The sequence below is a fragment of the Uloborus diversus genome, chromosome 4 (assembly GCF_026930045.1).
Source record: "Uloborus diversus isolate 005 chromosome 4, Udiv.v.3.1, whole genome shotgun sequence".
Lineage (NCBI taxonomy): Eukaryota > Metazoa > Arthropoda > Arachnida > Araneae > Uloboridae > Uloborus > Uloborus diversus.
In genome coordinates, this window is record NC_072734.1 from 82,603,701 (window position 1) to 82,620,165 (window position 16,465).

Below are 16,465 nucleotides of genomic sequence, written 5' to 3' on the forward strand. Positions count from 1 at the left end.
GCGTCGCTACTTGTAGAGCGCTACTGCCAACCGCTGCTTATAACCATTAGTATCCTTCTTTCAGGACACATAAACAATGTGTCAGTCGTAGCTTTTTTTTACATTTCACAAGTTTCTTTTTTTAGAGCTTTAAAACTTGATTTAGAAACTTAAAGGAAAATATGAACTAAGGGTAGTTTAATGTCTTTGCTCGATTCGGAAGAATTGAGATCCGGCACTGTTTAATTTAACTTTTTTAAATTACAGAGGTGGGCCAAAATATTCTTTTCTGACTGGGCCAAAGTCAACCAGTCCGCCCCTTCATATATATATATATATATATATATATATATATATATATATATATATATATTATATATATATATATATATATATATATATATATATATATATATATATATATATATATATATATATATATATATATATTATATATATATATATATATATATATATATATATATATATATATATATATATATATATGTGTGTGTGTGTGTATATATAAAAGAAGTAACCCTCCCCCCGAAAGTTGGGTCTAGCTATGCCTCTGGAAATTTGCACAAGCACTGAGACCGTAGGCGTATTGTACTGTCCCCACTTAGACTACTACAGGAGCCCAATAACAGAAATAAATTTCAGCAGTTACCTGAATGAAATTTTAGCAATTATCGCAATTTTTTTATGATTTTTTTTCACCTAAACAATACACAATACAGTGTTTTATTACATACTAAGCCAAATTTCATGTTAGTTACTGAATGGGAAAGTTATTGTCAATTTTTGGTAAGCTTACACGAAAAATCCGTTAAAATTAAGTAAAAAAAACCGGAAAGTAAATAAAATAGGCCATTGGCTTTCATTGAAAGTTTCACCATGACCTAAAATAACTCCATTAAATTAATCAATGATGAGAGCTCCGGTATTTATTTCAAATCTCGCCAAGTGACCATTCCCACTTCATGTTGTTTTTTATAGTTTATGAGTTAAATCCATGCCCAAGTAATAATGAATCACCTAATACTTTGTATTATGGGGGAGTTGGCTAAATATCAAAGACCCAATGAGATTGTGAAGATTTTTCTGTCCAGATGGCACTGTTCTTTTGGGTATAAAATATTCTGCTCAAGTGGAGTCAACGCTCTCCTGAAATTGAACAGAAACCGAAAATGAGCCATTTTACGTTTCTGCCTTACGTTTCTGTTTTACGGCGATGTGGAGCTCGCCCCTGAAAGGCATTTCTGATTTTGATTTTCACATTTAAAATGTTGCTTTTTAAAATAGCAATAACTGTTGAAATATAGTGATTTTTCATACAGTTTTATTTTATACATGAAGGTTCATTGTGTCTGAGTATACATGTGCAGTGATTTTCTTCATTCATGGAATATTTTTATTTTTTTAATTAAAAATCCTCCCGAGTTTCAAACTTAAAAATAGGTACACACAGTAAAATTTAATAGTTTAATCATGTTTTGCTATAATTTTGAAAAGTTGTTACTAATTAGAAGAAATATAGCCATAACAGAGGGAACATGGATGTGTAACAGAGGGGACACAGCTGGAATGTCCTCTCTTTTACAGCTTGACGTTAGACTTGTTCATAAGGGATTCTGGGAATGCATAAATAGGTTGAAGCATCTTTTTGAAACCAGTTTGCTCACTGCTTGATCACATTAGGGTTTGTCTGCTCCTTACAAACTCCTGCTTTTTAAGAAAAGAAAATAAGAACCTTTAAATTTCTAAAATTTTACTACTATCTCCTTACAAGCTCCTTGCTTTTTATTCTGTAAATAAGTGGCTTTAAAGTTTTTCTTCTCTACTTTATGGGTATCTTTCCTTAAAGTTCAGATAATCACTAGTACGGTGGAACAAATGAATCTATTTTCCTCCTGGGGATTTGGACAGAAAAACTGATATTCTCGTTCTAACAGCTTATCATCCCCTTTTCACCATCAAGATTTTGATGCCACTTAGAGTTCATGTGAGCGGGCCTGTCTGCCTCAATCTGATTACAAAAACCTTAAATTTTGCTCCTTCTGAACTTAAATTCTTAATTATGTATTTTTATGAAACATTTTTGGAAACTAATCTCATCACTTTACAATAATGAGCTTTGGTATTTTACTATGCAAGTACATGATGTTTGAATCCTCTTACGCACGCATAGATTACTGTATTAATCACAATTAATATTTCCTTAAATTTCTCTTCAATTTGAAGCTTGAAATCAACGGTAGTTAAAAAAAAAATTGTCAATTAGTTTTTAAATAACTGCACTTCTTAGTTTTTAAGTCCCTGTTGCTTTTTATGTAATCCAACTGTAGAAAGAATTCAAAAATTAACTGCTTTTGATTTGTAAGGCAGCTTTGAATAAATTTAACACGTCTTTTTTCTAGAATTTTCTGGTCTTGCTAATATTTTTCGGTCATTGGAATTTTGATCTATCGTGAAGAAAAACTCAATTTGTTTGTAAAACTCAATTTATAAACATGTCAAAATTGAACATGAGCTTCGCCAAAAATTTCTTGCGACCCCCCCCCCCCATTGTGGATGCCATCAAATGCTACAACGCACCCTTCCCTCGAAATGAGAACAAAAACTCTAAAAATATCTCCCCTCAAGGTTTCAGTGGTACAGTATACAACACGTACCAATTCCTCCCCCTCCCCCCCACCACTGGTGGACACCCCTAATAATGATGCAGCATGTGTTCAGATGTCATATATCATAACAATCCTATTATCTACTCCATCATTAACCCGTTCAGGACGGCAGCCCGCCGAAGCCAACGCTCCCTCAGGACGGCAGCTGTTACACGCGAACTGTGCGTACAGCCCGGGGCAATTTCTCCCGCTAAGCCTAATTCGCAGTTTCGGAAAGCGCACATTACATAACAATGAATAAAATGTACACTTCACGTAGAAACGAAACCATTTTTTAATATATGATAAAATACGTATGTCATAATTTCAATCATAATAAAAAAATTTAATGAACAATAAAAAAATACAAAATATATTGTTTTTTACTGTAACTAAGATTATTAAAATTAGACAATATATTTTGCACAAAACAGGAAAAATATTTGCGCTTAATTTTTGTGAAATACTTGAAGAATATTGTAACAATTCATGTTTCAAAGCCGCATGAAAAATTTGAAAGCACTGAGCATTGCACATTGCGCATTTTACACTCATAGGTAGTGTTAAGTCTTTTATTCTGCTTCAAGCAAACGACACGTCTCCGTCTGAATTCTTTGCCTTCTTTTTCAGCGTATAATTTTAGAAAGTATCTACTGAATGAAGAACTAAAATAAAAATAATTTATAGTTGTTTCAATGTCGTCCGAAAGCTTCATAGATGGATCAGTCATAAATTTAGATATTTCCTCCTCCTAAAGATGACGTGTTCACCATGGCTACACAAATGAATCTAAAAGTAAAACCCCTTTCTAGAATATCTCTCATGAAATCCCATTATAAATGGAATCAAAACTAGAAACATCCATTTCAAAATGAGTATGTGTTTCTCTTTTCATTTGCTAGCACATGTTTACATTTTTTTTCAGAAGTACAATAAATCACAGACACTTGACGGACCCCATTCTGATGCCAGAGAGAGAAATACTAATGTTCTAGACCAATCATCTGGGCGGAACATGGATAAGTAACGCCATCTGATAGTAAACATTTTGTTCTGAAATCGAACCGCACACTAGCGTCGCTCGGAGTTTTGAGTAGCATACGCTGGGACGTAAATAAGCGTGATTCGGATGGGACGAGCAGCCACCGCTTACGCAAACGTGCATCATTCATCCCAAATGGGTTAAACAACAAAAGTCATTTTTGAGTTTGATATTTTGTTGTAATGCATTACAATTTCGTAAGCTGTTCTCCTCTGTTATATCTCATGATTTGTTACATTTTATATAAAATGAGGTTTCGATTTAAACATTTCTATGAATGACATTATTACCTAGAATGTTTTGATTTGGAAAAAAAATACAAAGTTTTTTTAAAAAGCTCCAATTCACAGATTTTTACATACATTATAGTGTTTGTCAAATTGTATTGACATTTTCTGTCCTCTCTGTTACAAACCCATTTAATTTAATTACAGAGGTTAAATGAGAATGGAATTTCAATTTTAGGTCAGTTTATCAAGCATTGTTCTTAAAAAGGCAAGAACTGTCTGCATATTTTTGTCTAAGAAAGATTTATGATTTTTTTAAAGCAAAATCTGTGTCTGATGTTCCCTCTGTTACATTTGGAACTTACCATATTAATTTTTTTACATTCTTATTACTCTTTGTGTGAAATATAATGTTACCTATACTTTTTTTTTCTTTTCTTTCTTTCTTTCTTTCTTTTTTTTTTTGGGGGGGGGGGCTTATTTTTGCCCAACTTTTTAGACAAGTTGAAATATGATGATTCTATTCTGAGAGATATGTGCTCGTGCTGTTAAACTTTGCTGTTATTTCAGTTGGAGATTTCCCAGCTGGTAGTAAATCAAAAGTTGCCTGAAATCTTTTTGTGTTGTTTGAAATCTGAATTAAAATTCAGAAATGAAAAATCTTTGAATAGAAATCAAGAAGTTTTAAGCATTTGACAACTATTTACAGGAACACCTCCTAGAATAAAATCATGCTCCGTTAACCTTTCAGAAGTTCAATCTATGTTTGCTGACAATCCACCAGCACCATTTTCTTTCATGAATGAAAAAGTTTGGATCAAAGTTAGTACTGCTATTTAACTTTTTTGATTTTAAAATGTTGTGTTACATTGTATTATTCTTGTTATCACACACACACACACACACACATCAGGGGCAACATTTCAGCACTTCTTTTGGGGGGTCGAGTTTCTTAAATATGAGTTTCTTCAGTATGGTACAAAACACATACTGGTTAACATTAGGTGGTCATAAAAGGGGTCTAATATTAAACAAAATTAGTGTTTAAAAAATGATAACTTATTAAAAAATGAATTAAAATTTATGACAAAATTTTAATTCATTTTATATAAAACACCCTAAAAAGACATCTTAGAAATAACTGAAAACACTTGCTCGTGCCTGGAAATGTCATTAACTATTTCTGAAAACTAGAGAGATTTTTAAAAATGGACATTGGTTTGCGATTTACAAAAGTTGAATTTACCTATTTTTTATCATTCAGCTCGAAAAATTTGGGGGTGCGACCGCCCCCTCTCGCCCCTCCTATTTGCCGCCCCTGACACACACACACACACACACATATATATATATATTATAATTCCTTTAACAAATAAAAACTTTAAACTAATTGTTTAATTTTTAAATCATATTAAATACTTACAAAAGTAATTCTTTCTTTCACACATATAGAATTTTTTATCGTCCTCCCATCAACCATACCAAAGATGATTTCTTCAAGAACAATCATTTTGGATTAAAAGTTTTTTTTTGAATAGCAGCTAAAAATTTTTTTAAATTACAAATTTTTTAAAATGATTATGAGAAACTCTATTGTCTGACTTAGTAATACAGTAGAACCTCAATTATCCTGGCTAATTTGGACCGCTAGAGCCTTGATGTCGGATTTCTCAGTTAAAAGAAACTTTATATGAAAACTTATCAGGATCATAAATAGTATTCATTAAAAATGCTATTGAATATTCATAAAAGATGGACAGATAAAAAGTAATGTTTTACAGTTAAAAAACTAAAATGGAAAATAACTTGTAGTATGTTTTAAAAAGTCAATAAAATTTTTTTAAGCTATTCCAAGTTAAATACAGTAGAAGACCATTATAATGCCGACCTATATAACGCAATTCTCTATAAACCGCTGTATTCTGAAAAATAAACAATAATATATATATTGTTTACTTTTCAGAAGTAAACAATAGGTTTTGGAAGTTTAAAAAATCCCTCTGTTTTGCTTTGCAAACATAAAAATTGTTAGGCAAATTAAATTTTGAAAGTTTTTCATGTTGCCATCTTAATTCAAAGCTTTTAAGTTTAAAATTTGTACTCATATAAACAGAAAATACCAGATGGCTCTTGAAAATACAGCTGTTATGCAAACCATGAAGCTAGCAGAAGTGCAAGATAATGCACTTTCTTTTGATTGTGAAACATATTTATATAACTAATTGTAATATTGTTGCTTTAATACTCATTGCAGATAAAACTCATTCTGAAGTGCTAATATATAGGTGTATTCTGAATGTTAGTTTCAAATTTTGTGAAATAACCTATGTAATTCAAAAACCTGTATAATGAAAGAGTACTGGTCCCAAGGTGTGCGTTATAATGGTCTTCTACTTCTATTGAAAGATGCATTAAAAAACACACACATTTCCAGAAAATAGTTTTATTTTCAAATTAAAAACTCCTCAATTCATTAAATTTACATTATTTTTGAAAAAATAGACTTCATTATTGGCTCGGTTAACAGAAACCTTGGTTAATCGAAGCTGAGATAATCAAGGTTCTACTGTACATGAATGTTTTGTTACATTTATAGTTGCTTTGTTTTTCTAATTTTAAGGTGTAGCTTAAAGTTAGTTTTTTTGTGGCCTAAAATCCAGACAACTACTTTGCTCACGTTGTGTGTGTTTTCCACCCTCCTTCCCAGTAATGAGTCCCCCCCCCCCGCCCCAAAATCAAAAGCTGAAACCATTCTCTTGCTCTGTACATGCATTTGAAACTCTGTATATGCATTTGAAAAAATTAAGAGGCTGTCAAACACCCCTCAATCTTCAGTTTTTTGACATCCTGATTGCCCTGCCTAAAATAAGGCTCCAAGTAAAATTTTACTTTTTTTATTTGCATTGATTTTCAAATAATGGAATCTTTGTAACGTTTTTATTTTTCGTTTAAAGTCCTTTTTCTTTTTCTTCTTTTTAAGTTCAAAAGTAATGCATTTTTGCGAAATAAAATGCACTGTTTTAAATAGCACTGAAAAAATGTATCCTGTCTTCGGTTTAAGTATGACCAGATTTAATGTTTCAAAGGAATTGTTAATGTTATTGATTTTATTGAATTTCTGTAATAAGGTGTAGGGGAGGGGGCTCCATCCCTAATGTTGGCTAGAGATACTAGACACCATAAGTACACCAATTATGGTAGCAAGTGAAATTTGACATCAAAACAGTATCATTTTGGAAGATGCTTATTGTTAGAATTGTGGGCCATAAGTTTTGATGACTTAACATCCAGGTGTTGAATTAACAAGGTTTGACTATGCCAGGTGTGATCAAAAAGTATGGTGAATGAGTTTTTATAGCACCAACTGCTGAAGCTACATCCATTTGCTATGATTTATCCAGTAGCGTGATCATCTGAGACTAGCAGGGACAACAAACCAGGTCGGGATTTGGAAGTGTGTGGGCCCCGGGACAATGAAGTGTGTGGAGGCCCCTAATCAGGGTTCGAAAAGATCATCATATTTTCTAAAATATCCGATACTTTGATATATTATAGGGGTTTCACCAACTTAAAGGGCTAAATCCGTTCTTTGGTTTAAAAAAAAGTGCCTCCATGCAGTCTATTTCTAATAGAAAATTATCCCAGATTTTTAATGATTGTTTCAGAATTATTTGTTATTATTAAAAACTCAAAAAAGGGGGGGGGAGCAAGAGAAAATCCACATGTTCAATAGATATTTTCGTTAAAAAATTTCCATTCAAGTCATTTCATCAAATAATTCTTCACTTTTTAAGCTCAAGAAGCGAGAAGTTGTAAGAATTTTTTTGGATTTTTTTAAAAACTTACTTTATTTTTCTTTAACTCATAGGTACAAATTACAAATTAAATGAATTAAAAACATATATATATTGCCACTGAAATGCTCAATCAAATAAAAAATTGATAGTAAATGGATACTTGCAATCAGGGCTTTCTGATATATCGATAATAATATTATTTTTGTGCAAACATTCTTTGTAGAAATACAAAAAAAAAAAAAAAAAAGCCTGGGAGAAAAAACGTAATATTTACTGACCCATGTGAAAGTTAGGATATTTTGTAAAAATTTTATTGTGGGGGCCCCTTTGTAGTGGAGGCCCCGGGGCAGTAGCCCCGCCTGCTCTCCCTTAAATCTGGCCCTGGTTGTAACATGTTTGAAGTTCCCAGTCAAATCTAGAGCCCTTAGAGTGAGGTTGAGTTTATCGTGTCTGTTGCGCAACATGGATTTCGAACAACGCATTATCATTAAGTTTTGTTTTAAGTTTCATAAGAGCTCACAAAATGTTAAAATTAGTGCATGGCGATGATGTGACAACTCTGAAGCCTGTGTACAGGTTGTATGACCGATTTAAAAACGGAAATGATACTGTTGAAGACGAGCAGCGTGCTGGACGTCTAGTAACCTCAAAAACAGAAGAAAATGTGCAAAGAGTGGAAGTATTGATTTTTTTTTCAACCAGATGAATGATTATTCAAGAGCTGTTGAAAGACCTTGTCATTTCTTACGTTTCCGATCAAAGCATTTTAACTGAGGAGTTACAAATGAGACGAGTGAGGGCAAAATCTGTTCACAGACTTTTGAGTGATCCACCGAAAGAAGATGATGTTTCACAAGAATTTGGCCCAAAAAAGTGTTCCTGTCTGTCCACGTCAACCATACTGACCGGATTTAGCACCACGTGACTTCTGGCTCTTCCCAAAAGTTAAAACTGTGCTTAAAGGAAAACGTTTTGACACCATTGTTGACATTGAGAGAGTCATGACAGAGCAGCTGAAAGCCCTTCCAAAATATGCCTCCCATAAATGCTTCCAATCATAGAGACAACATTTGGATAAGTGTATTGCTTGCCAAGCACACTACTTAGGAGCAGATTAAATCAAATTTTATGCAATCTTATTGGCTTTTTTTAATAAAAAATTACTCGCTGTATTTTTTGATCACGCCTTGTATCTAATGAATAATGGAAATAGTTTCAGATTTAGTTTTTTTTTAAATTTTCCCTTTTTCTTATAGCCTGAAGATCAAATCCCAACATATATGACTCACACTACTCCAGATGTCGATAAAATTATATTAGACAACCAGCATTTGAATTTACATGTTCAAGAAGAAACTCAAGGACCACGGTAATTTTTTGCATGTTCCACAAAATTACTCCAAAGACGAATAAAATTTTACCAGAATTTGAAATTAATTCAACTGTTTAGAAATGTAAGAATGAAGGCTTTCACAGCCTGTGTCAATAATGTTGTAAGATTCCGGGCTGTTGTGCCATGGTCTGAGTATTGTTACTCCAAAGGTTTCAGCTGCATCTGAGGCGGCCATCTTCAGTGTTAGCGTGGTCGAAGCTTCCAGGGAAGCGACTTCCTAGCAACTGATGCAGATATCTAAGTGTTGTCACTATTTATGTGGGAAGGCCTAGCTCTCCTTTCGTTCTGGGCCAGGATTGGCTGATGAACGTTCATCCTTGTTTCTGTTTGGCTGAAACTTGAGCTCTCTTCATTCTGGTTGAGGATTGGCTGCTGGGCGTCTGTCGTTGTTTCTGGTTGGCTAGAAGTATATCTCAGGATAATCCGTTTAAGTATAGCATGCCAGAGTTTGTTGATCTTAATTTCTTCTTCCTTTTTGTTAAAATTGTTGGGATGTTTGAAAATTTGGATTGCTTCTCTGTTTAATCTGGCGTAATAGTGAGAAGTCCTTGAAAGTATTTTGGTTTCTTTGAATTTAATGTCATGGGTGAAGTGGCGGATGGGGCCGGCGGGCAGCCGGGCAAATGCCCGGTGGGCCGCCTCGGTTTGGGCTGCATTAAATCTTTCAATTAAATAGTACAAAAAAAAAACTTTTTTTTTCATTTTTTTCTTCCTTAAAAAACTAGTGAAAAAAATCTGTCGCCTAGAAGATGCGAAATCAAACCACTTTGCGACATTGGAAAATCTAAAATTGATTCACTCATTTTTGTAAACGGATTTCAAATCTTTGTAAAAATCTTAGGAAGACCATTTCCTTCTTTTTAAAAAAAAACCGTCGGCTCGTACATGACGAAAGCCTTCTTTTTCTTCCCTTGTGAACCAGCCCATCGATTAGCACCCCACCTCATTAGCCCTTTCATTGATGATAGCCGATAACCATTTCACAGCCATCTGTGTACAGGGTACAGGGACAGGGACCAGTACAGGAACACTACTTGGTACGGGACGGCAAAAGCAGTTTGCGGAACGGAAACAGCTGTTTTTCATTCGTAGATGCAAAGAGAGAGGTATTTTTCCGAGAGAAAGCCGAAGGCTGAAGGGTCGGAATTGTTTCCTGGAATTCTTTTCAGTAATTTTTGCTTTAGGGTAACTGAGGATTATAACACACCTACAAATTCCTTTTTTATGGCTTTGTGAATAAAAGGGATTCGCGCGTTGAAACTTGTAGGCACTGGCAATTTATTTTTTCTCCAGTTTCGAGGCAACAGGACTGAAGAATGATGGAGTCATTTGTAACACGTTTTAGCTGTAATTAAAAATCCTTTTAAAGTTATAATGAAATTGAAATTCATTTTGATGATTCAAACAAAGGATTTTGAAGAGCAAGTTTGGTTCGTAAAAAAATTTACTTATTTCTAAAGCTTTTACTTTAGTTATCCATTACCGCTTTTAATTTGTAAAAATGTTTTGGAGACTTTCGTTATTTATACTATCATTTCTAAGACCGGATTTACATTTTAGTTGAAAGCTATTGCTTATAACGAAAAGTTGTGTGAGTTGTAGTTCCTAAAAAAATTGGAAATACTTGAAAAAAATCAATTTCATTTTCAAATGCTTGAAATTTTGCAAAAATGTGGCTACAAGCCTTGAATTTTAAAATTTCTAACAAATTGGAGTTGATAAGGGGGAGGAGTGCTAAAATATGTTAAATTCAGTGTGTGCTTCAATGTATGTTCGTCAAAGTATGCTTCAATTTTATTTCTTACTAAGAGTATAAATTATGAATTGTTCAAATGGGCAGTATGTTACTCTCTTGCTACCTATTTTCTAAGTGTGTACCCTATTTCTTTTAAAGCAATTTGTAGATGGGTTGCAGAAGTGATTAAAAACTAGCTGTATCAAAAGTCCATGAGCGCAAGTAACAATGCATTATCCTTTCTCCTCCCTCGTTCTATCTCTCTGTCGACTGCCTCATCGATGTGTCGACCCCTAAAAAAATTTTACTGTGTATTATCTCAACTTGCAAGAGTACATAATTTAAAAAAGTTTTGTTTTCCTACTTTTCCCCCGAATATTTTTGATTCCAATCTTCCTTTATATGGCTTCAAACTGCAGAATTTTACTATATATTTTTTTTTCCAAAATTCTCTCTGGGGGAACCCCTAAATTGGGAACCCTGCAACATTCTCTCGATGCTATTCCCCTTCTTAAGGGAAATTCAAAAAGGCAGGCAAACACACATTAAAAAAACACAAAAAAAAAAGAAAAGAAAGGAAGGAAGAAAGAAAATAATGCATAACTTTATGTGTCTCATGGGAAAAGACAAATATAGAGCAAAAAAAGTAATAATAGTCATTAATAACCCGACTAAGGGAACAAAGGGTAAGAAACAAGTTTGGTGTTGATTACTATTATAGTCTTATTAAGTAAAATCAATCTTTTATTGTTTAAATTTTCTATCAGCTTCATGTAATAGCAATAAATTAAGTTTACCACTCCTGTATATCAAACTAAAATGCTTACCGTAAATTACTCACGCTTTAAAACTGAATCCCGACTACAGCAAAAAAGCCTAAAAAGTAAGAAACAAGGTAGGTGCTGTTTAATATCATCGTCCTATTGAGTAAAACCAGTAATTTGATAGGTTAGATATTCCTATTTATTTAGTTCTATTGAAATCCTATGTCGCTTTCGCATCAATAACATTATAATTCAATTCAAATATTGTAGTCGCGTGTGGTATAGTAGAACTGTAGTTGAGAACGCACAACAACGGCATTTGAATTGAATTATAATGTAATTAATGTGAAAATGACAGAGGATTTCAATAGAACTAAATAAATAGGAATATCTAACCTACCAAGTTACTAGGTTTACTCAATAGGACGATGATATTAAACAGCACCTACCTTGTTTCTTATCTTTTAGGTTTTTTTTTTTTTTTTTTTGGCGTAGTCGGGTTTCAGTTTTTTAATCTTTTATTTTTTAGAGCTACAATTTCCGAGGGAGTGCTCCAAACCTCTTCTCCCCTACCATTATCAAAGACAAGTGGAATGCATCTTTAAGACTGCAAGTTAGAAAAATTTCTTGTTGTGGGCCCTAGAATCACTCCTCCACATCACATCACAAAAAGAGCGCATTGAACTCCGTTTTTAGCACTACGATTGCAGAAAAAAAAATCCGCCGGACAACCCCCAAACCACCCTCCTCTGAACATTATTGGACATAACGTTTGCGTTTTGAACGTTTCAATTTCGAAAAACGAGCGTGGGGAGGGAGTCACACCCAAGCGCATAATATTACAAAAAACTGTTAGAATGCATTTCTAAGATTACAAATAAAGAAAAATTTCCTGGGATATGGACCCTCAAATCTCTCCTCACTCTAACATCATCAAAAAGATTGTCTAAAACTGCATTCTTAGAGCTACAAGTTCGAAAAATAGACGGGTGAGCGACACCGAACCTGTTCAATCCCAACATTACCAAAGATCGTCTAAAATGCGTTTTCAAAACTAAAAATTTCGAAAAATTTACGAGGGAGAAACCCCCGGACCCCCTTTACTTCGGAGTTAATACTATGCTTAAGATTTGTTCATATCGCCTTCCTTTTAAATCAGAAATCCTATACAGCCACCACAGAACAAACAGTACTTACAGAAATACCACTTTGAGGCGACGGCGACGATTATGCATATATTTGTTGAGAAAAAGGCTGTAACCTTCTCAATAATTTTTACTCTTATGATAAACTTGTGTCGCCTAGTTAAAATTCCTTAAAAAACGCTCTGCTGTGAGCAATAAGATGCTTTATTGTGTGTCTGTAAATTCATCGGTGGGCCGATAAGATAACTTTGTTGCATAACACGTCCAGGACCTTCTGAGGCCCTAACAGCTGCCTGCAATAATAGTCTGTAGGGGAACAATGAACACGTAAAGGCAGGGCCGCCTCCAGGGGTGGGGTAGAACTGTGGCTGCCAATTTTAATTTAGGGATGAACAAAGTAAAAAGAAAAAGAAAACCTTCTCAGTATTTAAAAAAATTAAATAGAAGTAACAAAATACCAAGTGGAATTCATGTGACAAAAAATATTTTCTCAACAAAATTTTGAAAGAAAATGCAACCCTTGAATATTAAACCTTTAAATATTATTTAGGAACATCCACGGTTCTTTATTATAATTTACCTAACTAAAGGCAGCTGAAATTTTTCGAGACATTCTGACAAATAAAAAAAAAAAAATCAACCAAAAAATTATTCAGCACATAGTAAAAACCTATAACAAATTTTAATTTAATACAATGAATGAATAGCTAGATAATAATGGCGGTTTCATAGGGGCCGCCGAAGCATGTTTTAAATAGAAAAAAATTAAAATGCAGTAAGAGAGACTTAAAACATTGTAACGTAATGAATACTAAGTATTTGAATGTATAAAACGAAAGTAAAATAAAACTTTATTGATATATTTTAGCTGGAGGATATTTAAAGTAAAATAAAGTTGGAAGAAGATCTGGTGTCCCTGAAAAGTACCACATCAGTTGAAAACGTTAAAAAATATTTTAACGAATCTCAAACTCTTTATTTTCAAACAACTTCAAACATCAGGTTGGAAATTGAAAATTTCACTATGGAAAAAACCAAAGAACTAAAATGATCTCGGAAAAGATATACTGGAGGGAGGTTTTTCCATAACATTTGTATCAAAATAATTTAATAAAAAAGATAGGGACTTAGCAAAGAATGCGGTAGGGAGAGACATCCTCTAGCCTTACTCTTCATTTTACACCCCCAAGGTAGATTAGAAACGTGTTTAAAACTTTTATTTTGAAAGAGTGCAGAGGAAGTTTCTAAATCGGAACCCAGTCCCATCTCATATCGCCTATCGTTATCAAAGATGGCCTACAATTCGTATTTAGGACTTCAAATTCGAAAAGCTTCCAGGAGAGTGATCACCCAAATCCTGCAGAAGTGCTTCCACCCCATCTTTAAGGATCATTTAAAATTTCGTTTTTAGGACTACAATTAAGAAATTTTTCAGGGGTCATCAAATCTCTCCTCCCTCTTGTATCACCAAAGGTGGTGTGTAATTTCTTTTTTAGGGCTTCAATCCCGAAAAGATTTCTGAGAAGAGCCCCTGAACCCTTGGTAACATCGGCTAATATCATCTACGACTGCGTTTTAGAATTCAAATTTGAAAAATTACGGAATGAAAGTCCTCGAACAGCTTCACCCACTAACATTACCGAAGATCGACAAAAACTGCATTTTAAAAGCTTAGATAATTTTTTGTTCTCAACACGCTCTCCAGCATCACTAAAGGTCCTCTCAAATTTCGTTTTATGGGATTCAATTCCAAAATATATCCCGGAAATTCCTCCCCCTCACGTCATTGAAAGTCGATGAAATAACGTTTTTTAAGCTTCAGTTTCCCAGAATTGTCGGTCCCCTTTACGTTATCAAAGAAGACCTACAATCCCTTTCTTTAGATTTCAATTACGAAAAAATTCCTGGAGAGCACCTTCGAGCCTCTTCTCTCCCAAACATTACCTAAGATCACCTAGAATGCATTTTTAAGACAACTAATTGAAAAAAATTCCCGGAGGGGAGGAGGGGGGGGGGCACCGGATCTTTGCTCTCATTAACATTGTCAAAGATAGTTTAAAGACGTTCATCAAAATTATACGTTCTCTTTTCACTCGATATCGCGTGAAAAGTTCCTCATCAATCATTATTGCACATAAGACCTTCAGATACTAACTTTAGGAGGGGGGATGGCAATTTATAGGTAACAAACTTTTTGAAGAACTTCAATTTCAATAAACATAGCCCTCCCCCCAAAGATCATCAATTGTCACCTAAATTGGCGCTTTGGGAACTTCAATTGAGAAATTTTGCCCAGAAAGAATTCCTGAACGCCCTTCTCCCCCCTAGTGTTTCAAAACTGCTTAAGCATACGTTTTTGAGCTCTGATTTTGAAAAAGTTTTGGGGGAATTCTCCAAATACCCCCTCCCGCAAACATCAACCAAGATCATTTAGAAAATCTAACAATGCGTTTTTGAAGCTATAACTTTGAAAATTTTCCAGGGGAGTGCCCCCGACCCCCCCCCCCCCCTATCATCAGCAAGTCTATTAATTTTTACTATGCAGGTGTTCGTATTATTGATTCTTTTTCTCCACATTCGTAAACGCAGTTCTCCTAATTTGAATACTCAAATTCTAATGGTGACTCCCTACTAAAACTAGAAGATGTATCCGCTCTATCTTTTATATCTAGAAAAAAAAGAAACCCTTAAGGAGCAAGTCTTAAGTGGGCCGGCTTGCCTGTAAATGCCAGGGCCGGTTCATGTTGCTCCATCAACCACTGCATGGGTGCCATCACTAAAATTGTGTTCTGCGACTGCTGATTTCTCAGTGTGGCCCAGACGGCACTTGGAGTGGAAAGACAACCACCTGAAGAAGAACCAATCAAATTTACAGCCTACCTCCTCTACGTTAAGGATGTCACCGACAAAATTGAAAGACTGCTGCGCAAACACAACATCAAGACTGTTTTCAAGCCTACCCATCAAATCAGCAACCTACTACGATCAGTAAAAGATGCGAGAGACCCTTTGTCTGCAGCAGGAGTTTACAAGATCCCATGTTCCTGCGGATTGGCCTATATTGGAACAACAAAAAGAAGCGTGAAAACAAGAATAAAAGAGCACCAAAGAAATTGCCGTCTGTTTGTGCTTAAAATTTATTGACTTTTTGTATGTTTTCAAGTTTATTAAATTTAAGGTGCAGCATTATGTTACCAATGCATTTTAAAGATTGAACTTCTTTTATTGTATTGGTTATCATTCTTGCTTGAAATTCAGAGTTGTTTCTTCAAGTTTGGTGTTGAGATATGTCTTAAGTAAAGTAGAATCTTTTTGTGCCATTGCCAAAATGTTAATTTAAAAGATTCAAAGAAAAGATACAGTGCTGGCAAAAAGAAGGGCAAATGACACTTATTTATTCATGATTAATAGAGTTGAACACATGCACTAAGTTGTGATGATTTACAGCAGTGAATTTAAAATTTGGTTAACTCATTAAACACTTAGAACTGCAAGGTTTTTCCGTAGAACTCATTTCCATTTGTGGAAGTATGCATTCTAAAATATTTTTAAAAGTAGGTTCTCAAAGTATTAGTCACGTTTGTACAATGAAAGAAAATTGTAATCCTTTCGTAATTTTTTTTAACATACAATGAATTGCATTAACTCCAGGTACCTATGTTGTATTTGCTGACTAGAGTTCGCTTGTATTTTTATATTCATTCTTCATGGCATTTT

The 16,465-nt window shown here is 34.1% G+C and overlaps 1 protein-coding gene across 4 annotated transcripts in view; it reads left to right on the plus strand.

The window, feature by feature from the left end:
• LOC129220134 (protein MTO1 homolog, mitochondrial-like) overlaps positions 1-16,465 on the plus strand; it is a 114,300-nt gene that overhangs the window by 68,860 nt on the left and 28,975 nt on the right. For 3 of the 4 annotated variants that reach the window (XM_054854481.1, XM_054854480.1, XM_054854483.1), the window contains 2 exons: positions 4,624-4,736; positions 8,968-9,080. In XM_054854481.1, coding sequence (XP_054710456.1) covers positions 4,624-4,736; positions 8,968-9,080 — 226 coding nt within the window. The remainder of the gene's footprint in view (positions 1-4,623; positions 4,737-8,967; positions 9,081-16,465) is intronic. The other variant, XM_054854482.1, reaches the window with a different exon arrangement.